We start from the raw sequence: 24,477 nt of genomic DNA, 5'->3' as shown, positions 1-24,477 counted from the left end.
AACATGTGTGTGCATGCATGTACTTTTTGGTATTTTTTTTGTTATAGCGGCAACAGAAATACATCATCAGTAAAAATTTCAACTGTCCAGATAATTATCACGATTCACGAAAAACAGTCTGGTGACAGACAGACGATGGACACAGACAGGCGGACAGTGGAGTCTTAGTAATAGTATGCCATTTTTACCCTTTGGCTACGGTGCCCTAAAAAACTTAATCAGGACATCATAAAGGGTGCGGAATAGGGAAAACCCGCGTCCTAATAGGTACATATTTAGAGACATAACTTTGCATAAAACATAACTTCAGTCTGTTCGTCAACCTTTGCAGTAGCAGTACGGAGCGAGGTGTGGGTGAGAGTCGAGGATGCAATCCGATTCACCGCGGTATCTGTAAAACAAGATAATACATTAATAGAGCCAATATCGTTACCCATGTGGCAAACGGGTTAGCCTTCACATTGGGGCCTGTAAACTGCAAAAATGCTATTAAAAGTTCACAGTTTTTTTTTCTACACGTTTATTGCTAGACTTTCTTTCAGTTACCTACTTTCAATCTCTATGACACTTAAAATAGACGCCAATGAGTGACGTGATGTTAAATGAAACAGCTAGTCGTCAACAGTTCGTACTCTGACGTCTTGGCGGCACTGCGTCGAACGCCAATCAGGTGGAAGTAACACCCTAGTGTGCTCTGTTTGTCAAAGATGGCGTGACAAAACGCCTCTTGAAGGCGATAGATGGCACAATTAAGCCATTCTCCAACACGGCCAACCTTGACATATGTACGCGTCCCTGCGTAGCTTATCCCCTTTGTGATTTTCACTGGTAGACTAGAGCGAAAATCAGATTCCTTCTTCGCCCAAATAACATTGAGTAATAATCCCTAATCCATTTTTGTCATGAAAGTTTCCAAAAATTATAGGAAATTTTGAGAATGCTCTGCAACTTGCACATCGCTAATTCCGGTTAAGGATAGGCAATACATATATAATTTCGACCGTACAAACGTCTCCATACTTGAAGAACTCAAGTTAATGAGATACTCTCAGCTAGCGAGTATCCTCAGATGCTTCAGACATGTGTCGCGACGTGGAGAGCAGGCCATGGAGAGACTTGTTGTCCAGTCCTCTTGACTTACAGCCATTGACCCATTCAATGGCTGTACGTCAAGAGGATGTTCTCCAATGCGTTGGACGTATCAGATAAAAGACCTTACCAACACCCCATGATGGCACGTGGGCGGAGGTCGGAGGATCTTGAGGAAGTTGGACTCAAAACAACGTCTGCTTCTTATGGCATATATTGTAAATGTGAAATCAGTACATTACAAATTCGCTATCCTATACCGAAAAACGTAATTGAAGACCAAAAAAACTACGACAATGTTGCCACTGCAATAAATTATTTGTTAAATAGTAAATTCCTTTTTTGTAAATAAACACGCTAAAATAAATTATTTATTGGTAATTTTACACCTACGATTTAAAAAAGTACTTAGTAGTAGTTTTTACATAAATAGAATACGATCTAAAAAAAATTTAAATATCCGTGATTTTTGGTTGCAAAGCTGGTATTGTGCTTGTATCACTTCAGGTATTAATAACATTTGGTGCATTCATTTACAAATAATTACGAACAAACTTTGATGTGTTTTTTCTTACATACATATTTTAGCAAAATCAACGAGATCGCAAAATAATAGTGTGTATTAAATGGCTCACGACTCTCACGAGGAGACTGGTTAATTCGACAGTAAGAAGTAACGTGAGACATCGTAACGAAACAGATTTAAGTGTTAGAGACGATAAGCGTTTTACTTTTTATACCTATTGTCACTACAAAAATGACTCTTCCTCTATATATAGGTACTACTCAGTGATTGAAGAACCTTATAGTATTTATACTTAGCTCGTTAGAATTGTATCAATCAATGTTAGTTGATTGTTGGAAATAAAGTGCAGTCGGCGACAAAAGTTGTATAGTTTTGACAAAAACCTTTTTTATCAATGCCAATATAAATAAGGATATTAGAAAAAGGTTGGCGAAACCTGGAATGTTTACTTGACAGTGACATAAGTGACATTGACAGTTTTGACAGTGACATATCTGTCGTAGTTTTTTTGGTCTTTTTTGGCCTTTTTTCAGTATAAATTAATTATTATTAATTACAACACCTATGGACTATCTCTGGAACTACGTACCCTTGTCAGGTGCGTAACATATCGATTATCAATAAGCTAACTAGGGTTCTATAAAGTGTATAAAAGGTCAGATAGATGGCGCTGTTAACGCAAGTTAACACCCCACTAAACACATGTGCTAGAGAGATCTGGCGTAGAATCGTTCGTCGTTCAACGTGACCACGAGTGCTCTGCCAAGAGTAATTCGACGAAGAAGAAGAGATACTCACGCGTTGACCCTTGAGATATCCCTCGACTGTACTATCAACTTGTCATCTTGAACATTGTAGGTCAGTGATGCTTCGTATACAGCGCCTCCTGGGCTTGACTCGATCTGTAATCGCAATACTGGTTTTAAGTCTTGCTGATAAATATTTGTAGTAATGAATCATCGTAAATACTAATGTTTATTTTATTTTTAATGCAATAAATGCCAATTCAGATGTTTTGTCATTTATGAGGTTTTCAGTGGTTCAAGGGAATGCAAAAGTACATTTCAATGTGCTAAAATGGTTCCTCGTGGTACATTTCTTAGAGGCAACTACGCTTTTGCTGCCGGCTCACCAAATGTGTATAAACTGCATTCGACACAGTTCTAGACGGTTTGGGGACCTAGTCAAGAAGACCATCGTTGATGGAAAACACCAAACGAAACGTAATTTCAAATTCAATTTCACAACGATTGTAATCTACTATATCTACATATATTATGCGTTATAGATTCGTTGGATGGTTGTGATGGGATGGGATGGGTTTAGAATATTGCTCGCAGACGTATCTGCTTGTTTAAAAATTGCTAAAGATTGGATGCTGATAATAATATATTCAAGCATAATGTAACAGGAATAAATACTTACTCCGATCTGAAAATTCTCCATAGTGACGTTTGTTTTGGCGTTGAACCGTCCCAAGTAAGTGTCGTAATCTATAGCGGTATCAAAAGCGAGGAGTCTGTTGTTGACACGCTGTCGGAGCACCCAACTTATAGACGCTACGGCGCGAGGGATGCACTTGGATCTGATGACAAAAAAAAACATATTGAAGATTTTCCTAGAGTACTCCAACTTTACTTGAAGCTTGAAAAACATGGATCGTGTAATAGAATTTACTTTGTCTTCTAAAAGTAACCATCATTAAACCAGACAAAAAAAGTCCGCCAGAAAAAATTGGTCCTGTCTACCTTTAAAGAAATTATGAAATTAATAACCCAGATAACCCAGGAAAAAGTCACAATTGTTTGAAATTTTGCAGGGACATCAGAATAAGAAACGGATATGTATGTCTATGGACAGATCTCCAGCAGACACATCCGTGCCTAATTAGACATGGAATTCCCTTGATATTACAGAGGCCATTAGATATATCGGAACGGCCAAGCCTCTATTTTCATTCAAGACGTTGAAGTGCAAAATATTTTTGCTCGTTGCTCCTTTTATCTGAATAGCTGTACAATACAAACTTACCCAGCATCCTCTGTAAACTTGTTGATGTAGTCTATCAGCGCATTAGCAGCCCTTTTGTACATGGGATTGGAGTCGGAAACGTTCTGCCAGACCAGGCAGGTGCACCAGTGCGTCTCGATGCCAGCTTCGCTGCAGGAGCGGCTGTTGGGGATCTGAAAGATTAGGTACATAAGTTTAATGTGGACAAGACCGTATATCAGGTAAGACCGTCTGAGGTACCTACGCTAAAGAAGGCCCATCGTTGATAGGAAACGGCAATCGAAACGTAAACAATTTATGGAAATAGTCACGTGACTTTTCGTAGCATCAGTCATCCCGGTACATTTCTACTTTTCGTTTGGTGCTTGTTGATGTACGATTTTCATCTTGGCTAGGCTAAAGCAAAGAAATTCCATAGGAACTTTTTGCTAAAACAATGACACCTCATTGTGTATGGGTTTGTTAAAAATATCTGGATGAGTAAGGTAAACGTACTAGTGCTCGACATGCTAATGCCCAATAGATGACACCTTGCTGTCACCTCTATTGACAATGACTTAAGTTTCAGGATGACATGTACTGGGACCGCGTAGAGCACCAGTGCGTTTACCTTATTAGTTGAATGTTGAACGAAAAGTTCAATCAGCGATAAAAGCTTGTATTAGAAATTAAATTTTCGACAGAAAAATTGTAGGTATATACATTTACCGGCTCTAACCACGTCAGTCCCCTCTTCAAATCCGCCCCCTCCACCTTGTACGGGTTCCAGTGCTTTCTCAAGCCCACCGCATCCAATATAGTCGCGTGTAAATCATGTGCAGTGGTCAATACGCGCGAATTAGCTTGAAGCGCGCTTAACGCGTCAGGGCGCGCGCGCGTGAGGCGGTCCGGGAGGCGGATAGCGAGGAGGGGGAGGCGTTCGTCGAGCTTGCCGCGGAGGGAATGCTTCTTGCGGAACGCTGCGTATCTGTGGGAAGTTTTGTCTTAGAACACAGGTTGAGCTTGTATAAGAACCCGTTTTTAGTGAAAGTTATCCCTAGCTTCAACTGGTTTTTCGTATCTAACTAGTAAGAAAACTAGTGTAAACTCGTTTACTCATTCCATACCTGGGCCCATGGTCTCCCATGACTATAATAAGCGTATCCTCGGTCCGTTTGATCAGACGCCTCAAAAAAGCCGCCAAGTCTCCGTCAGCGTACTGTATGTAGTTTAAATCGTTGTGAGAAATGTCCGAGATGAATGTGAAGATGAATCTCCTTCCTTCGAGCTCCAGAAACTGAGGATGAACAGTTTTTTTAAACTAATTATCATCCCTTACTTTTGCGCGCGATACTATATATTTTTTTATATTAAAGTAAAAATTAATGAGCCTGTTATGATAGAACATTCTTTCGAGTAGATGTTGCTATGCGCGTCCCCAACGGCCGTATTCGAACAATGCTTATAAGACTTCACAGTGATACGATACCGATCTTTCAGGTGTCAAAAGTGACATTTCTTCAATCAGAAAATAAAATGACAGTGTTAATAATATTATTATAATGTTGTCCCCTTTACTAAGTAAATGTGGGATAGTTGCCATACTTTTTGAAAAGGGTGAATAAAATACAGAAGATAAGCATTTAAAAATCTTATAACACAGTGTTAGTTTGTATACTCATTAATAAACAATATTTTCAAGGTAGTTTGATATTATTTGTTTTATTTGTTTAGTTATAAACAAAATAAAAAGGTCCTTCGGACGGGGATAGATGCCAACTATATGGGTTAGATGCCGCAACGATATTTTGACTCGTGGGATAGTAAACAAATAAAACAAATAATATCCAGCTACCTTGAAAATATTGTTTATTAATGAGTATACAAACTAACACTGTGTTATAAGATTTTTAAATGTTTATCTTCTATATTTATTTATTTTCTATATTTATTTTTTATATGTATTTATATCCTTTATCTTTCTGGTACCTTGTTGTACATTTTGCTGCATTTGTCACCCTCTTTTCACTTTCTCCTCTCATCTACTCAAAGGTTAACTGGAAGAGATCCCTCAAAGGGATAAGTTCGCCTTTGTACTTCTTACTAATTGTATGTTATTTTTAATATGTATTTTTGTACAATAAAGAGTTTACTACTACTACTACTACTATTTTATTCACCTTTTTCAAAAAGAATGGCAACTCTCCCACATTTACCTTAATCTGTTGTGGCGTAAAATAGTTTTTCGCAATAAATCACAATACGTCCATTTTAGCGAAGTGTTCGTCATTAACCAGAGGGAGGAAAGGAGTAAGCTTACAAATAAAAAGTGAATTGCAAGGGTTGAATTCGCACAAGTCGCTATGTGCAAATTTGGGCATCTATCCCCCTATGGCATCTATCCCACATTTACCCTATACAATAACGTCAATTCTTATGTTAGGATCCAAAGACAAGTACATACCTACTGCTCGCCCTTTAGATTAAAATTATTTACAAGTAATATAGTTTGCTAACTAACCTGCTCCGTCAAATTCATCATCATCTTAAACTGCGGGGTATCTCCGTAGCAAAAGTTCCAACCCTTAAAAAGTCGCTTGTTCGCGTTTCGGAACGCGCGATAGTAATGGTCGGTGGGCTGTTTCTTGAAGCCGTTGAAACGAAACGTGAATGTGTTGTCGAGGGGCATGTCCTCAATGTATGCTGTGGCATACCTGAAATATAAAGGTAACATTCCAATTGCAACAGCATTCTAGGGTTGCTGTAGAGTGCATTGCTGCGAAAATTATCAGTTATCCAGATCGGTATTGAAATTTACATTTCCTGAAGTAGGTACCTAATGCAGTTTGCAGCATTGCTGCTGATGCAAGAAGCGTCAAATTTAATATTGATTTCCTTGAAAAGTTACCTTTTCTAGCATCATTGCTGCAGGAGACGTCAAATTTGATGTAGATGTCCTGAATAATTTTGGTACAATGGTATGGTTGCAATATTACATGCAATATTTGAAAAGCTAGGCGCTTTTGACCATACTCTCAGGCCGCGGATTGGACGCAAGCGGCGCGCGAACAGCAAATCAAGGCCGTTCAGTGTCACGATCATTTATCACTTTGTTAGTAAGTAGAGAACGATTGTTGGACTGTGACTATCATTTCTGTCTTTTTACAAGATTTTATTTAGTTTCACCTGTCCCGTTGTCTGTCTGTCTGTCGGGCTGTAATCAAATCTTGCAAGTTAAATTTGATCCACTTCCCGGTTTCCGATTGAGCTGAAATTTTGCATGCATGTATAAGTCGGATGACAATGCAATAATATGGTACCATCGAGCTGATCTGATGATGGAGACAGAAGGTGGCCATAAGAACTATGTGATAAAACAACGCAACCTAATTGTGTTTGGGGTTTTTAGATTGCACTCGATGAGTACTAGTTGTCTGTTGAAAGAAAAGTACAGTCAGCGATAAAAGCTTGTACTAAAAATGGAATTTTTGCTAAAAACTTATGTACTATGTACTTTAATGCAATGGGTTCCATAAACGTTTGATCCTCAAAACAAACCTGATCGACTGATATTAATAAAAACTTGTCATCTAGCCTATTACCAACTCACCCTTCTTCCTTTAAATGCTTGAATATAAAAGGGAAGTCATCCAATGTCCTGTTGTTCTGTTTAGTGTTCCTCACATCTGGTTGTTCCAGCTCTGTCTTGCCAGTAAGAAACGGAAAGAGGCAGGCAGGTGTTCCGTCACCTAATATATTGTACCTAAAAAGTGATAAAAAATTTAGTCAGTCTGTGTTCTTCAATGTACAATGGGTTATGCTCTAAAGAATTGAATTTGCGGAAGCAATGAAGTAGACAGTCCGGACACCACGCTGCGCTCTAAGACTCGAATAATAGACGTAGCTCGGAGAGCGGCTAAGTTAAAATGGGACTGGGCTGGTCATGTCTGCCGAATGCCGGACGACTTGTGGGCCAAGTTAACCATAGAGTGGGAGCCCCACGAGCCTAACCGGCGGAGCCGGCAGGCCTCGTCGGCGATGGCGGGATAACTTGGACTCCTTTATGAGAGGCTAGCCCAGTATAGCAGTAAACAGAGACGACTGGAAGAAGAGGGGGGAGGCCTTTGCCCAGCAGTGGGACACAGTGGGCTCTGAATAATAATAATAATATGCAGTAGACAGTAATGTCGCGTTGCAGTAATGGTGCAGTATTGCAACCTGCATTGCTGCAAGAAACGTCAAAACGGTCATTTGAGATCCCCTCCAACGTGCATGGTCTCTATAGTGTCATACACTTACCCTTCCATGACCGTAGCCTTCAACTCCTCATTAAAGACCTTCCAGCTCTCGGGCATGAGTCTGATGAAGCCACTCCGAGGAGTGGAATCGAATACGAGGATCATCACGTTAATGTGGTCATCCAGGGGTTTGGCCGGAGGGGAGATGGGACGGAAACCGAGCGTGTTGCCTGACCATTTTTCAGTCTTTCCCCTGAAACACAAAGCATGCTTTAGTCTCTTGAAAAATCGTATTAGGGGGCGTCCATTATTTACGTGAGAGCTTCACACTTGTAGGGGGGGGGGGGGTCAACGCGTGCCTCACGTCACGCTATCGAATGAAATTTTACAACCCCGAAATCGCGAAAGCAGGTTTTTTCATACATTTTGCTGGTCTGATGTTGAAATTTTCTTTGAGAGATTTAATTTTTTTCACTTTTGACACTAAGTATTAGATATCATATTGGAAGCAGATCGAATAACTTAAGAGCCCATCAACGTGCACACTAACGCCCCTGCTAAATAATCGCGATTATTTAAATTTAACGAAAGATATTTAAAAAAGGAGATCGCTAAGCCGAAGGGTTAGATTTAAATAATCACGATTATTTAGCAGTGGCGCTAGTGTGCACGTTGATGGGCTCATAAACTCGAATTAGCCTGTTACTATATTTTTTTGTAACATGGAAAACAGGCTCGGCCCGAACCTACTATGAAATATCTTATAACGTACGCTAAGTCAACACTTCTACAGCGCGATGTAAAAAACTTCGTGAACAGAACAGCGCCATCTACCGTCAAATGTTGAACTAAAACCATACATGATAAACCACTTACATATTTGGCACAGTTCCTGTACATTGTACGCTGACGTGATCACTGGCCGACAGCTGGTATACATCGCCATCTTTGACTACAGTGGGTTTCCCGAAGTCGTAGTGGAAATCGTCTTTGTAGATAATGTCTTTGTACTCGCACTGGATGCTTGTGTGTGTGTCTCGTATTGAGTCTACAACGCGACATTTGGAATGCTGAAGAGATAAGAAAACATTCAACTTGAATGAATTTTATTATGTAGACCATACAAAATTTTAATGATCGTATTAATTAATTTTTTATTTGTTATCGTTTTTTTCCGTTACTTTTGGATGAGATTTTGCTCAAATTAGCTTGGTTGGATTAACAATTTATAGTCCGTAACCGTACCATCGCCCAGACTGTTAACTGTACATTGTACATCGGTGGACTTTATGCATTTAGTAATAAGGTATACCGATGTACAGTTAGAAGTGTACCTGGCATTTAAGTAATTTTATCAAGAAAGTATTGAATTGATCTTATTTTGACTTAACGGCGCGTAATAAATGTGTGTGATCCTCTAGTAGGGTTTGCAATCCGGATCCGAAATGTATGAAATTATCCAGATCTGGATCCGGATCCGCGGATCTTCCCATACATTTCGGATCCGTCGTGCAAACCCTATCCTCTAGTTATATACTCACATAGCACTTTACCCAATCTTGTCCCTCGCATTTCAGGGGTCCCAGTTTCTTGTAAGACCAGACCATGTCCTCTGAGTAGGGGTCCAGTTTCGGGACCTTACAGCCTGTCCCTTTGTCCAATTTTAGGGCTTCCTGTAACTTCTTCTCTAAGAATCTATTAGAACAAAGCAAAGTTATAGAAAAAAAAACCGGAGAAATGAGAGTCGGATTAGCCCACCGAGGGTTCCGGACTTTTTAATATTTGTTATAGCGGCAACAGAAATACATCATCTGTGATGTCAACTGTCTAACTATCACGGTTCATGGGTTACAGCCTGGTGATAGACAGACAGACAGACGGACAGTCGTAAACGTAATAGGGTCCCGTTTGTACCCATCCCTGCATCCCATCCATGTACGGAACCCTAAAAATGCGGAGAAGACCGTCTATAGGAAAAGATCGTCTACAAGTTCTTTAATCGTTCCCTTCTGAAGATTTCATTTGTTTTGACAGCGCACTCTATGACGCCTTGGCGGAACTGCGCAGAACGCCACTCAGGTGTACTGCAACAACCTAGTTTGCTCTACGTGTCAAAAGTTGGGTGATAAAACGCCTTTTAAAGGCGATAGATGGCACTTTCAGCCGTTCTCCAACATATGCAAGAGTTCTGGCCCTATGACGGTATTTCAAGCAATACATTTTATAGCTGGTCTTCCCCACATTGATTTCAGTGCTATTATAAATAAAGAAAAAGATTATTCTACAAGTACTAAAGGGTAATAATAAATTTTATAATGTGAAATGTAATGTTTAAGGTATAAAGCAATAAAGATAAAATTTATTTAATAATGGAGTAGGTACCTATATTACATTTAAGCTCTGTGTTAAATAACAAATAACAATCATGTTGGCATGTTTGCGATTAAAAGAGGAATAAAAAACTAGAATGCAACTTTCTAAATTATATATCTACATCAAATTGATTATAATATTCACGCCCAAATTACTAGTTAGAAAATGTTTTGAAATTATAAACTGACCGGCGATTGGCTCTAGTTAGGGTTTGCAATCCGGATCCGAAATGTATGAAATTATCCGGATCTGGATCCGGATCCGCGGATCTTCCCATACATTTCGGATCCGTCGTGCAAACCCTAGCTCTAGTCAAATCTGACGGAAAGTGAAGACAGAGCCTGATGGCGCGATTCGGGAAATGAAGCGTAAGCGCCAACCGCCATAAGGTACCTTTTGCCGTGGAACGTCACATATCTACTATTACATATCTACTATACCTAGTGAATCTCTAATTCATTTCCCGAATCGAGCCGTTAAGGTGACAGTCCATTTCCAACGACAGCAGCTCTACCATTTTTTTACAAGCTTTTATTTACTTTCACCTGTCCCGTTGTCTGTAATCAAATCTTGCAAGTTAAATTTGATCAACTTCCCGGTTTCCGATTGAGCTGAAATTTTGCATGCATGTATAAATCGGATGACAATGCAATATTATGGTACCATCGAGCTGATCTAATGATGGAGACAGGAGGTGGCCATAGGAACGCAACCTAATTGTGTTAGGGGTTTTTAGAATTGTCTCGATGAGTATTAGTTGTCTGTCGTATGAAAAGTATAGTCAGCGATAACAGCTTGTACCAAAAATGAAATTTCTGCCAAAAACTTTTACTATGGAAATTGACATCAACACCGACGCGTTCGGACTATTAGTGCAGCTGCGGTCAGAAATGGAATGTTACCCTAAAGGTGACGTTCCATTTCCAACGACAGCTCCAGCTACCGTCGCGACGTTACTGTCAATTGGGATTGTCATTCATTTTACTATGCAAATTGACTGTAAAGGTGACAGTCCATTTTCAACGACAGCAGCACTACCATTTGTTTTACTATGGAAATTGACAATAACACCGACGCGTTCGTACTAGTAGTGCAGCTGCGGTCAGAAATGGAATGTTACCCTAAAGGTGACGTTCCATTTCCAACGACAGCTCCAACTACCGTCGCCGTCGCGACGTTACTGTCATTTGGGATTGTCATTCATTTTACTATGCAATTGACAGTAACACCGAGTCGCCACGACAGTGCAGCTGTCGTTGGAAACGGAACATCACCTTAAGATGGAATTCACCGCTTTATTACTGAAGCTTTATTCTTTCTTGAAACTTAAATAAAATAAATTGAATACTCACTCTATAACATCAGTTCTGAAAAAGAAAATAATAAATTAGGAACGTAAATTATATTTAGTATTTCGGCTCGATTCGGAAAATGAATTAGATTTCTACTAGACTTCAACAAGTTACGATACGGATAATTTAAAGATATTTGTAAGATAGATATATCAAATTTGACGTTTCCGCGATTCTGGAGGTCCTCTTGAACGATTTCGACAAGTTATGACTTAGATATCCAAGTCACATCTAGTCGATATCTCATGTAGATCTAGTTGATCTCTAAATCGTCTCAAGATCATGTGATTATCTCGAAATCCGAATAGGCCTGTATGTCTAAGCTAATCCTAACTATTAGTTGCCTGTTGAAAGATAAGTACATTCAGCGATAAAAACTTGTATCGAAAATGACTCATAAAACTTATTTATACTAAATCCCAACTGATTACCTGTTCTTTATATCCGTACCCAATAGTTTATCGTCATCTTCTATCCCAACAAAAACATAAATGTGAAATAAGAGCCAAGTTCAATATTAAGAATATGTGTCATTGTTGACTCGCCGACAAAAGAATTGAGATCTATAGGTATGGGTGCCAAGTTCTGTGCTGTGTAGAAGATCCTGAAATTATAATAAAGGATTTGTCTTGGCTAGTTTTTACGTATAGGTTATTTATTATATTTGACTAGGTACGTTACTTTTCTAAAATTTGGTTTGTTAGTAAAAACTAGCCAAGACAAATCCTTTATAATTTCGGGATTTTCTACACAACACAGAACTTGGCACCCATATAGATCTCAATTCTTTTGTCGGCGAGTCAACAACGACACATATTCTTAATATTGAACTTGGCTCTCATTTCACATTTATGTTTTTGTTGGGATATCATTACTTTTTGAACAGAAATAACTATAGTGTTCATCATGAAAGCAGTTTGCCTAAGCTGAAAAGGGGACCCTCGCTAACGCGCGGTTAATTGTCAAAAAGTTTCAGGTTTCTGATTTTTCTTTTGTATACGCCTAATAGTCTTACCTTCATGCCAAATATCAAGTTTCTAAGTGATCTAGAAGTGGGTTAGGTTTTTGGTATATAAGTATTAATTAATGGAGGCGCACAGTCAACAGAGAGGTGGCATCCGCTGGCCTCGACTGTAAGAAACTCGAAGAGACAGCGCAGGAACGACAACAGTGGAGAACCCTTCTGAGAGCCCTATGTCCCTGATGAGGGATAACAAGATACCATCATCATCATCATCATCAAGTATTAATTAACTTTATTCCATCGAAATATCAATAATTTCCAGTTTTCAGATTTTTCCTCTATACAGGGTGACACATAAGACGTAATACAAAATAACTAATTATGGTTCGGTTAATGACAAAGAACATTCTTCACTACATCATTAATTAAAATTCATCTAAATAACTTTTGCTAATTTTCTAACAAAATATTTCAATAATTTCCTGTAAGTTTGGTCACCCTATGCACGTTTGGTGACGTCATGTTAGTTAGGTACTTGTCACATTATCTAACGTAATCTGTGTGTCAAGTAGTCAGTCGCAAGAAGTAATTTCTGATATCAATACACAAGTGAAACATTTGATAAAACAAATCATTTATTTACAAGCATGCAGTATTTTATTAAAATTTAAACGTATTTCAACAGGTGCTCAAAATGATCACCGCCTTCCACAACGCAAAGCTCTGCACGACGTCGGATGTTCCTCTGAACTCTTCCAAGTATAAATTCGTTGGCTTTTACGACTTCAAATGCTTGTACAATTTTTTGGCGGAGTTCTGCGACCGTATTTGATTGGCGTTTATAAACTTGCCTTTTAACTTCGCCCCACAAAAAAAAATCCAGCGGCGTTAGATCTGGACTACGAGGTGGCCATTCTACAGGACGGTTACGCCCTATCCAACGCCTGGGGAACTCTTGGTCAAGGTACCTTCGAACCCGCAGAGAAAAATGAGCTGGAGCTCCGTCTTGTTGATAGTACAGATTTTGAACATTTTCCACTGGTATGTGTTGTATCAGCATTGGCAAAACGTTTCTCAAAAAGTCTTCGTATTTTTCTCCGTTAAGATTACCTTCAATAAAATAAGGTCCTATTACATAATTATTGAGGATACCCGCCCAAACATTAAGTGAGAATCTGGTTTGAAAGGAATCTCTTCGTGTCACATGCGGATTGACATCGCTCCACCAATGTTCATTGTGTGTATTAAATAAACCTATTCTTGTAAATGTAGCTTCGTCGGACCACAAAATGTTATGATTCAGGTTTTGCAACAGCCACCTACAAAACCGTGTTCTTTTGGGATAATCGGCTAAAACAATATCTTGCACCCGTTGAAAATGAAAAGGGTGCATTTTTTCCGATTGTAATAGTCTCCAAATAAAAACTTGGGTTGTTCCGAATCGTGCCGCTGCTTCTCGGGTGCTTGCTTCAGGATTGCGGATAAAATACCTAAGTACTCGTGTTCGAAACTGCTCTGTGTATCTTGGTTGCCGGCCTCTGCCTTGGGCATGAATTGGAACTCCGAATTGCCCATAGTCCCTCAAATTTTGCAGACAGTCGTTTATCAATTGCCGTGTGGGGATCGGACACTCTGGGTAGAGTTCGTGAAAAAGAGCTTGCGTCTGTACCGTACTCCGCGACGTAAAATAAAATTCTACCATACGTAATCGTTGAATGTTTGTGAATGGATAAGGAGGTGGCATTATTACTTAACCAATCTTTAAATTTACCCAATCGCCAAATGAAACTGATTAATCAATATTTTCTTGTTATGACAAGTAACTTCAACGATGCGTCATTTATTTTTAAATTATTAGTCTTGATGATAAACAAGGTGAGTGTTTACTACAAAGTAGTTTCAACCTTTTTGTTCTACACAAAGTAGTTAGGGTAACCATGATGGGGTCAAAAATAACGGAAATTATTAAAACAATGGTACAACGATTGCTATTATTTAAACAACACGGAACATAGTTTGGGTTATTAGCACTAGATAGGTAAGTTTGAAAAACATGTTTTGTATTACGTCTTCTGTGTCACCCTGTATACACCTAATGTCTACCTTGATGCCAAATATCAAGTTCCTAAGGCCCACTTGCACCATTCCACTAACCTGGGGTTAACCGGTTAAACCTGGAGTTACCATGATTACCAGTACAATTTGACACTGGGTTAACGGTTTAACCGCTTAACCCCGGGTTATTGAGATGGTGCAAGTGGGCCTTAGTGATCTAGAAGTGGGTTAGGTTTTTGGTCTATAAGTATTAATTATTTTATTTCCATCGAAATATTAATAATTTCCAGTTTTCAGATTTTTCCATCTATATACACCTAATAGTCTACCTTGATGCCAAATTTCAAGTTTCTAGGTCATCTGGAAGTGGGTTAGGTTTGTGATCTATATGTCAGTCAGTCACAAAAATGCCGGTTTTTAAACGTTACGTTAATTTATCGATAACCTGTTTGAGCTACGTTTATGAAATTTTGTATTTTGGACAAGCTAAGGAGCTTGAATATATGTGCCAAATTTCATGTGTGTAGGTTAAGTAGGTTTCAAGTTGTGAAGGGGTCAAAAGTAGCTCGAAATGGTTCGTCTAATATTACACACGGTTGCTGCGTCGCCAGTTCCCTTTTCTTTGAACTTAGCTGGACACGCTACCGCGTGTCTAGATTGCATTGGAAAGTGGTACTGCCGGGGCACCCGGGACATCCAATCAATAAAAAAAAAAATTACGGGTTGCACTCCGGGAGTGCCGGCAGAAGTGAAAACTCAATGACATTGTAACAGTTTTTCGATCAGGTCACGTGTCAGTCTTACGTCTTACGAATCTTACGGTCACGTGACCTGTCGCGAGTTTATCATTTTTTCCCCATCACAAAAAGTGCACAGCGCCGCTAAAGAAGTTTTCACTATAAAAATACTAAAAATGAAAACTGCCCTCACAAGTTCCGTCTCGAATATTGGCCGGTCTACGACTGGGACGAGTACTGGAGCTGGTATCAGGGAATGGGAGTAAAGAGTTGAGTGGATAGGAACAATCTAGAATGGGAATGCGGGTGGGAATGCGAATGCGAATGACCGTACCATTTCGTGGTAAACTATATACCTACCTTATCTAAATACATTTTTATTTGTAGCACAATACGCTTGTATGAAATGTAGGTTGCCATGAATAAACGATTAATAATAATAATAAAAAAAAAAAAAAAAAAAAACTTGACGCCGTCAACGTCAGACGCGTTTTTTACTAAATTTTCCTTTTATATGTGATCAAACATGTTTTTACTGGCTTTTATTACATTTTCGTAGATTTTTTTTTTGTGGAAAAGTTACCTTCACATTAATGCGACACTTCGCAAAGGATACGTGACCGCAAAAATTGTAACTATGTACGAAACTAGCCGACAAACAATGGTCGAATGACAGAAAGGAAAATGATTACACGGAGTAAAGCGCGTTCACAAGCGTCTATCACAACCAACGCACGCCCACCACCCTCGCCCGTCTCGTCCGTCTCCTCACAACCGTCATCGGGCGATGAATTCGCCACTGCGCCCGATACCAGCGAGTCGAGCGACGAGTGCGGGCCGCCGCCGCCGCCGCCACGACCACCAGCGCGACGCGGGCGGCCACCGCTGTCGGCACGCTTGGGGCCTGCGGGACATCTTGCTCCGCCCACGGCTCCCGCTGCCGGTGGTGTAGTGCGTCGCATGCGATGGTCTCAAACCATGAATGAGAACGTCATGCGCGCCTACTATGGGGCTACAGAGGGGGGAACCAACTTATGCGCGTACCGTGTTCGAATGCTTCCACTGTTTCAGGCCCTCGAACCGACCATCGACGTGACTGCGCAACGGCTATCGGATCAGGTGCGAGTCATCCAGCGGCTAAAGCGGTTGGATGACTCGACACTTGATCGGCTTCGCCTGGAGGCTCTCTCTGCTCGCGCAGCCTCCACCTCGGTCAGGGACCCGCCCGCCACATCACCGGATCCGGTGCCGGCACCCGACCAGGCACCGGGGGCGCCGCGGGTAGATCTCTGTGCCGACGGGGAGGAGTTCGCGCAGAGTGTGAGTAGTACAGCCAATGAGCAACTGAGGAGGACTCTGGATGAGGCGATTACGCAGTATCGCTCCACACCCAATACTAGGCCACGATTACCACGTCTGCCTATGAATAGACGCAATCTAGCGCTAATGGGAGCCCTAAACGCTTTACTAGAGCCATACTTGCGGACTAGTAAAGATTTAGATGATACGCACGCGATCATGTATTGCGGAGCCATCGCGGCGTGCCGTGTTGCACGAGTCAAGTTTCCGGACGCTGAACATGCACCTAGGACCGCCGGAGGTGCCCCCGCATGGCAAATACGGATCGAGCGACGTATCAGCTCTTTTAGGACTCTTATCGCAAAGCTAATCTGCTTCAGGGGGGGCAACAATCGCCCCCGAGTAATGCGCTTTGTAAACCAGGCATTCGCGGGGACGGATATCAGGCCCCGCGACTACATGGCCAACGTTACGGAGCGCATCGACTTTCTGAAGCAGAAAGTCTATGCATGGGCAAACCGTATTCGCCGCTACAGAGAGCGTGTGGACCGATTCCAGCAGAATCGTCTTTTCCAGAGTGACCAAAGGAAGATGTACCGAAGGTGGGAGGAAACCAACCTTCGTGCGTCCGACTCACGGCCACCGGATGCTACTGTCATGAATGACTTCTGGCGTAGCATCTGGTCGGTGCCTGTCGGACACACTGAGGGGAGTTGGATGAGTGTTGTCGAGCGTGAGTGCGAGTCCATCGAACCTATGGGGGCAGTCACCATCAGCCCCGATGACGTAAGTTGTGCCATCCGAACGGCCCAGAACTGGAAAAGTCCTGGGCCGGATGGATTGCACAACTTCTGGCTAAAATGGTTCCGATGCTCGCACTCCTGCTTGGCAGCACAATTTCAACAAGCTCTCGAGCTTGGTTCTCTCCCACCTTCCTTAACAACTGGTGTCACCTTCCTGCTCTATAAGTCCGGTAGTACCACGGAAGCGAAGAACTACAGACCCATCACATGCTTGCCTACACTCTACAAGCTCCTTACATCCATTTTGAGAGCAAAAATCAACGCGCACATTGTCGCAAACAATATTTTGGCCTCTGCTCAAAATGGATGTAGGGTTGGGTCCCGTGGTACTAAAGAGCTCCTTCTCATTGACATGACCATCTGCCAACAAATCCGGCGGAACAAGGGGGCTCTCTCAGCCGCTTGGATTGACTACAAGAAGGCCTATGATTCGGTGCCTCATTCATGGCTGGGGAGGGTCTTAGAGCTTTATAAAGTTGATGCAGCTTTGAGAGCCTTCCTAAGCGCGTGTATGGGGCAGTGGACCACAGTCCTTCGTCAACCAGGAGGCGGGGATGACCGACCTGGCCCGCAGGATTTTATAAGGATTGAACGAGGAATCTTTCAGGGCGACAGTCTGAGTCCCCTATGGTTTTGCCTAGCTCTGAATCCCCTCAGCACCCTGCTGAAGGATTTGGGACTAGGTTGCCGGCTTCGGAGAGAGGGTGAAGTCATTTCTCACCTTCTGTACATGGATGACCTCAAATTATTTGCACCAAATAGCCAAGACTTGTTGGAGCTACTGAAAACCACCGAAGTCTTCAGTAGTGCCATCCACATGGAGTTTGGTGTCGATAAATGTGCGGTTATGCATGTACAGCGGGGGAGGGTTGTAAATTCAACAAATTTACAACTTTCTGAAACAATGTCTTTCAGATCTATCTCTGAATCAGAAACCTATAAATACCTTGGTATGTCACAGTCGTTGGGTATTGAGGACGAGGGTATTAGACGTTCGGTGAAGGAGCGCTTTTTCAGTCGGCTCACAAAAGTCCTTAACAGTCTTTTGTCAGGAGGCAACAAAGTGCGCGCCTTCAACGCCTGGGTAATGCCCCTACTCACTTACTCCTTTGGCATACTAAGGTGGACTCAGACCGAGCTGGACGCCCTGGATCGGAGGGTCCGGTCACTGCTCACCACACATCGCATGCTACACCCACGCTCGTCAGTTATGAGATTGTACATCCCACGGAAGTGTGGAGGCCGAGGCTTCCTAAACGCCAAGGATCTCCACAACCGCGAGGTGTACAATCTCAGGAATTATTTCCTTAACAACGAGTGTGGGATGCATCGTGATGTGGTGGCAGTAGACAGGAACCTCACGCCGCTCTCCTTGGCAAATGAGAACTGGCGCAAACCTGTGGTACTAAGTACTGCGGATCGCAAGGCGGCATGGGAGAGTAAGGTGCTACACGGGCGGTTCTACAAGGCCCTCACGGGACCCGATGTGGACCTGCTCGCGTCGGTGATCTGGTTACGATTCGGAGACCTCTTCGGAGAAACCGAGGGTTTTGCCTGTGCAATTGCGGACGAAGTGATGATGACGAACAACTATCGGAAATATATCCTGAAGGACGGTACGGTCGACATTTGTCGGGCATGCCGCCGTCCCGGAGAGTCACTCAGGCATATCATTTCCGGTTGTTCTCATCTTGCTAACGGCGAGTACTTGCACAGACATAATCTCGTAGCCAGGATTATTCACCAGCAACTTGCTCTTCTGTATGGCCTTGTGGACCGCGAAGTACCGTACTACAAGTACTTACCTGCGCCTGTTCTCGAGAATGGTCGTGCCACGCTCTATTGGGATCGATCTATCATCACTGACAGGACTATTGTCGCCAATAAGCCTGACATCGTGCTGATAGACCGATTGCAGGCCGGGCCGTGCTCGCCGACGTCACCATCCCCCATGATGAGAATCTCGTGTAGGCCGAGAAGGACAAGTCCAGTAAGTACCTAGACTTGGCTCACGAGATAACCGCCATGTGGGATGTTGATTCGACGATCATTGTCCCGATAGTCGTTTCAGTGAACGGTCTAATAGCGAAGAGTCTCGACCAACACCTAGAGAGACTCTCGCTGGGTGGTTGGATCAAGGGTCAGATGCAGAAGGCGGTAATTTTGGACACGGCGCGTATAGTACGTCGGTTCCTCACTCTGCGGCCCTGACCACCGGCAGCTTGGGCCAAGCCCCGCTGCCGGCGGCAATCTAGGTTAGGTTTTTTATAATGTGTTTATATGTATTTTATATTGTTTTGTAAATGTTTTTATATTTTACTTTTATATTCATATTATAAATTACCTAACTTAAGAGGAGAAATAAATAAGGAGAATAATAATAAATAAATATTATAGGACATTTTTACACAAATTGACTAAGCCCCACGGTAAGCTCAAGAAGGCTTGTGTTGTGGGTACTCAGACAACGATATATATAATATATAAATACTTAAATACATAGAAAACAACCATGACTCAGGAACAAATATCTGTATCATCATACAAATAAATGCCCTTACCAGGATTCGAACCCGGGACCATCGGCTTCATAGGCAGGGTCACTACCCACTAGGCCAGACCGGTCGTCAAAACGATTCTTGATTGAACTATTACATTTCTGAGATTGTACTAGTTTGGAGTGATCTTTTTAGAGAACGAGCACGCACGTCTATGCAGCAGTAATGCTGTTATACTTGCCGCAAAACTAAGTGGCAAGTCAGGTCATAATGCGACCTCATTCACTCTTGGTTGGTTTTAACAAGGGTAAAGGAGATATCATTATAACCTGACTCCCCACTTAGTTTTGCGGCAAGTATAGTCAGAGCCCGAACGTCTATTTCCTCGTATTTACCTCCGTTGCCCCTCGATGCGCGGCAGCTCGTTGTTCGACGACTTGGAGTAGATGTAGAGCGCACACAGACCCGCGGCCACCAATACGTACCACCGCTTTCTGAACATCTGTGTGCCCTGCATAAAAAACGAAAAAAAGTTTTAATGAGGCCAAAAAGAGCCTAAATATCATCTTTCTATGCATCTCGCTCGTACTCGCATATTAGTGCAAGCGAGATGTATAGAAAGTAATTGTGTCGCTTATTAGCTTCAAACTCGGGTAAATCCATTCGACCCTCTCAGCAAATATCTACCCTATTACCTTTTCTTAATACCAATATCGCATAATCTGACAGATGGATTTACCCGAGTTCGAAGTTAAGCGACTCAATTTACGTAGACGCGAGCTAATATGTCAATGTCAAAACTGGTGGTAGTCGTACAGGTATAATCGGTTAACCCCGGGTTAGTGGGTCGGTGCAAGTGGCCCTTAGTCATTAATTAATTCCTGATATCCACACTAGAGATGCCCCGAATAGTGGTTTTGGCCGAATACCGAATATTCAGCACCTCTCTCGGCCGAAGCGCATGACATGATTGCCATGCGATCATTTTTGAGTCACAATTATTATGAAAACTGTTCGCCAACATAGTACAGTTTGCTATGAATTATGATACCTATATTTTTTTAACAGAATTAATTAATGTAGTTAGAGTCATCCAATAAGACCCATGATAAAAATAAAATATTTTGTAATGAAAAAGGCTAAAAAAGGGTCTCGTAAGGGTTATTTTTATTGTGTACTTATAGTGTTTCTTTTTAGGTAGATGCGACAAATATTCGGTATTCGGCCGAATAGTAGGAAATATTCGGCCGAATACCAAATTTATTTACTAAAGGGAAACAAGCAGCGAATATTACACATATTAACAAATCGGCAAAGCGGCCGATATCGATATCGGCGAATATTCGGCAAAGCGGCTGATATCGATATGGGCGAATATTCGGCAAAGCGGCCGACTAGCGAATAGCGTTGCCGAATATTCGTGGTATCTCTAATCCACACTGTAGTCACCTTTATTAACATTTTTCTACAATGTAAGTAAGTAGCAAATTTGGGATTGTTATGATAGTGGTCTTCTGTAGGGTACTTCCTCACTTGGACAGATCTGAACCAGATGACATTCCGCTGTAATGAAAAAAAAATAAAAAATGTTTATTTCACAACTTATAAGTAAACTTTTCACATTTCTGTGCCGATGCCTGTTTTTAAGTACTAGAGAATCTAGAGTAATTTGTGTTAAGGTGGCCACTGACGAGCCTTCCAACTGTCCAAATAGCGTGGCTGCAATCCAAAATCGGTCCGTGAATGTCAAAAACGTACAATGTTTAATATTAAGGATGCCGTCCATTTGGATGAATCCATTGTAACGGCATCCATCACGTTCGCGGACGCTCAGTCACACCAGTTGGACACCTAAATTTTGTATGGAAATATTGGGACTGTTATAGCATTCCTGCCACTACAAATATCGTCGTTGCGCTTTCCAAATCTGATATGTGTTCGATTTTTGATAGACAAATAGGTACCTAGCAACGAAACACATAAGGTATTAATTCATTTGAATAAAATCTCGCACATATCAGATTTGGTAAGCGCAACGACGATATATCTTTTAGGTTTGTATATGACGCGTAATGCTATGCAAGGCGAATGCTATGCAATCCGCGTCAATATGAAGTATATTTTTATACGCTATGTGACAACAAATGCTCTACAATTCGGATGCATAAGCATGTCTGTCACATGACGTAATCAAGATAGGATCTTATATGACATCGCATGTTATAGCATTCATACATTGTGCTCGGCGGACTTGATGGCTGAGACTTCTGACTTCCTAAAGGCGCGATTTTTGCTCTAAAGACTCATTTGAAATGAAATGAAATGAAAATAATTTATTTGAAACAACACAATCTTAAAATTAATAGATGACAAGCATGTGATATAGTTATGCAATTGGTTGTCTCAAAGAGGATACCACTCACCATATGTCGGAGCACTTAGTGCAAAGACGCTGATTTTCAGTGGACCCTTAAACTTTTAAAATAAGAAATAAAACATTACTAACTTAAACATACTAAAACATATAAAAAACAATGCGAAGCAGGTAGTATTATAAAATTACAATGACCGGCATAAAAACAGAATCAGAATTCTTTTAAAAACAGGTACTTAGTATGGAAACAGAGATGAATGAGGAATGTATATGCAACTTAAAAAAATTAAATGATAAATAAACAGACACAGGCGACTAGGAGTGAGAAATTTGATGTGTAATAAGATGATGTTTTAACTTGTTTTTAAATGAATAAAGTGATGCTGCGTTTCTTATTGGCGGAGGAATATTATTCCAGCATCGCGTGGCAGCGTACCGGAAGCTACCACGAAAGCTAGCCGAACTGTGTCTCGGGCAGATAAGGCGGGAGGCATGTCTTTCGAGCATTTGAGAAAATGTAAGTTTGTTAAAAAGATACGAGGGTGTTTTGCTATCTGCTGACCTCTTCAAACATTACTTCTGTTTTGTTCTCTCTTTGCTTATCATTGTAATATTGAGTCCATCTCATACATGCCAATCCCAAGCACGTTCGCTATTCATTCGACCTAAAATTATGTGATACTACCTACACATTATGCGTTGGAGACCGGCTCTAATCTAAAGGCCCAGTCATGGGTCTCATAGCATGTTGCAGAGAGCCGAGTGGCAACGTTGAGCTCTCTTAAAATGAGAGGTTTGTTTTTCTAGCTGTCCAAGGTATACGCAGCATTTTACGCCAACACCACTTCTCAAAAGTCCCAATATGTACCGCATTACACTTTTTGAGTTCCCTGTAACGCACCGCCGCGTTAACTTCTGGACGTAAAGCGTCCACCACTTTTCTTGCCAAGCGATGATTCACCCCACTTTATATTCTTTTTCGGATGCTTCTGCACCAAAGACAAGGCGTGTAATATACACAGAATGATACCACAAATGCGTGACATAAGGTGCTTACCTTGTGAGAGGTGATCATCGAGCGCCAACAGGCTATAATTCACAATTATATGACCAAAACTATGACTAGTAACGTAATTATTTGAATAATAGGTATACACATTAATGCCTCACTTTTTCACATTAACCGTTATCAAAATTTGACTGTAGTGTAATTAACAGCAAGTAAATACGTTTGTTTATTAAAACACAATGAAAAACTTAAAGAAATTGTAAGAAAAACATTAATTACGATTTTAAAAAATCCGTCAAAATCGCTATCGCGCACGAAATTCACCCACATTACATGTGTCCACTCCCAGACGCACCTGCCGGCCTACTAAGGGAGCTGCCATACAAAGACGAATGCTATAGCATCTCCATCACAGAAAGGGGGGCCAATTTGGAGACGTCACAGGATAATTTTGAACTTCGATAAAACTATGTAATATGATAGTACCTACGCATTATTTGACTCTGGTGACTGGTAGAGGAAAAGTTGGTGAATAATATTATACTGTGGTTAAGCAGATTGATAAGCATTTCAACGAATAAATTTAAAACGAATAACGGATGCAATAGCATGTGTGTCACCAGGAGGAGTGCAAAAACGGATGCTATGCAATCCGCGTCCGCGAACGTGTTAAGAAGAATGTAAGACTAAGTGGGATGGTGCAAGTGGGCCTTAAGTGTGTTAGGTTGGTTTTCCTACTTTCCAATTTATTGGTCCAATGTGCATTGCGTCTCCCTCTCACACTAAGCAAAATGTGAGACGCAAATACACATTGGACAAACAAATTAGTCAGGTGGAATACCTAATACAGTTTTCCATTTACAAAATGTAAACTTACATGATTTCTTGTCATTTTTTTCAACCTTCTGGAAATTTTCCGCATTATGCACAAACTCATTGTCTTAAGCAAATAAACCCCCTTATTCATAAAACTTTACGGGCCTGATTTAGTTAAATCATGTTTTGTGCCTTTCTTTCAAATGTAAGTCAAAATGACAGATAAGGCTTATTAGCTAATTGAGGTTTTATGAACAAAGAATATAATACTCACTAGGAGAAGAACGAAAAACTCCATACAAAAAAATGTCCCTTTCCAAAGTTCGTATATACTACTAGCGCTCTGGTAGGATAC

The 24,477-nt window shown here is 41.2% G+C and overlaps 1 protein-coding gene across 1 annotated transcript; it reads right to left on the bottom strand.

Annotated features, from left to right (window-relative positions):
• Window positions 1-2,714: 2,714 nt before the first annotated feature.
• Window positions 2,715-20,891, bottom strand: LOC134801708 (uncharacterized). Its single transcript, XM_063774306.1, has 12 exons — window positions 20,853-20,891; window positions 20,319-20,434; window positions 9,384-9,537; window positions 8,719-8,912; window positions 7,904-8,095; window positions 7,215-7,367; window positions 6,126-6,318; window positions 4,732-4,901; window positions 4,334-4,592; window positions 3,647-3,798; window positions 3,041-3,200; window positions 2,715-2,795 (listed from the first exon to the last, which is right to left on the bottom strand). The coding sequence occupies exons 1-12, from the start codon at window positions 20,889-20,891 to the stop codon at window positions 2,715-2,717; spliced, it is 1,863 nt and encodes a 620-aa protein (XP_063630376.1).
• Window positions 20,892-24,477: the final 3,586 nt, after the last annotated feature.

The sequence above is a fragment of the Cydia splendana genome, chromosome 23 (assembly GCF_910591565.1).
Source record: "Cydia splendana chromosome 23, ilCydSple1.2, whole genome shotgun sequence".
NCBI classification, from domain to species: Eukaryota; Metazoa; Arthropoda; class Insecta; order Lepidoptera; family Tortricidae; genus Cydia; species Cydia splendana.
This window is presented reverse-complemented; position numbering and strand designations above follow the sequence as displayed.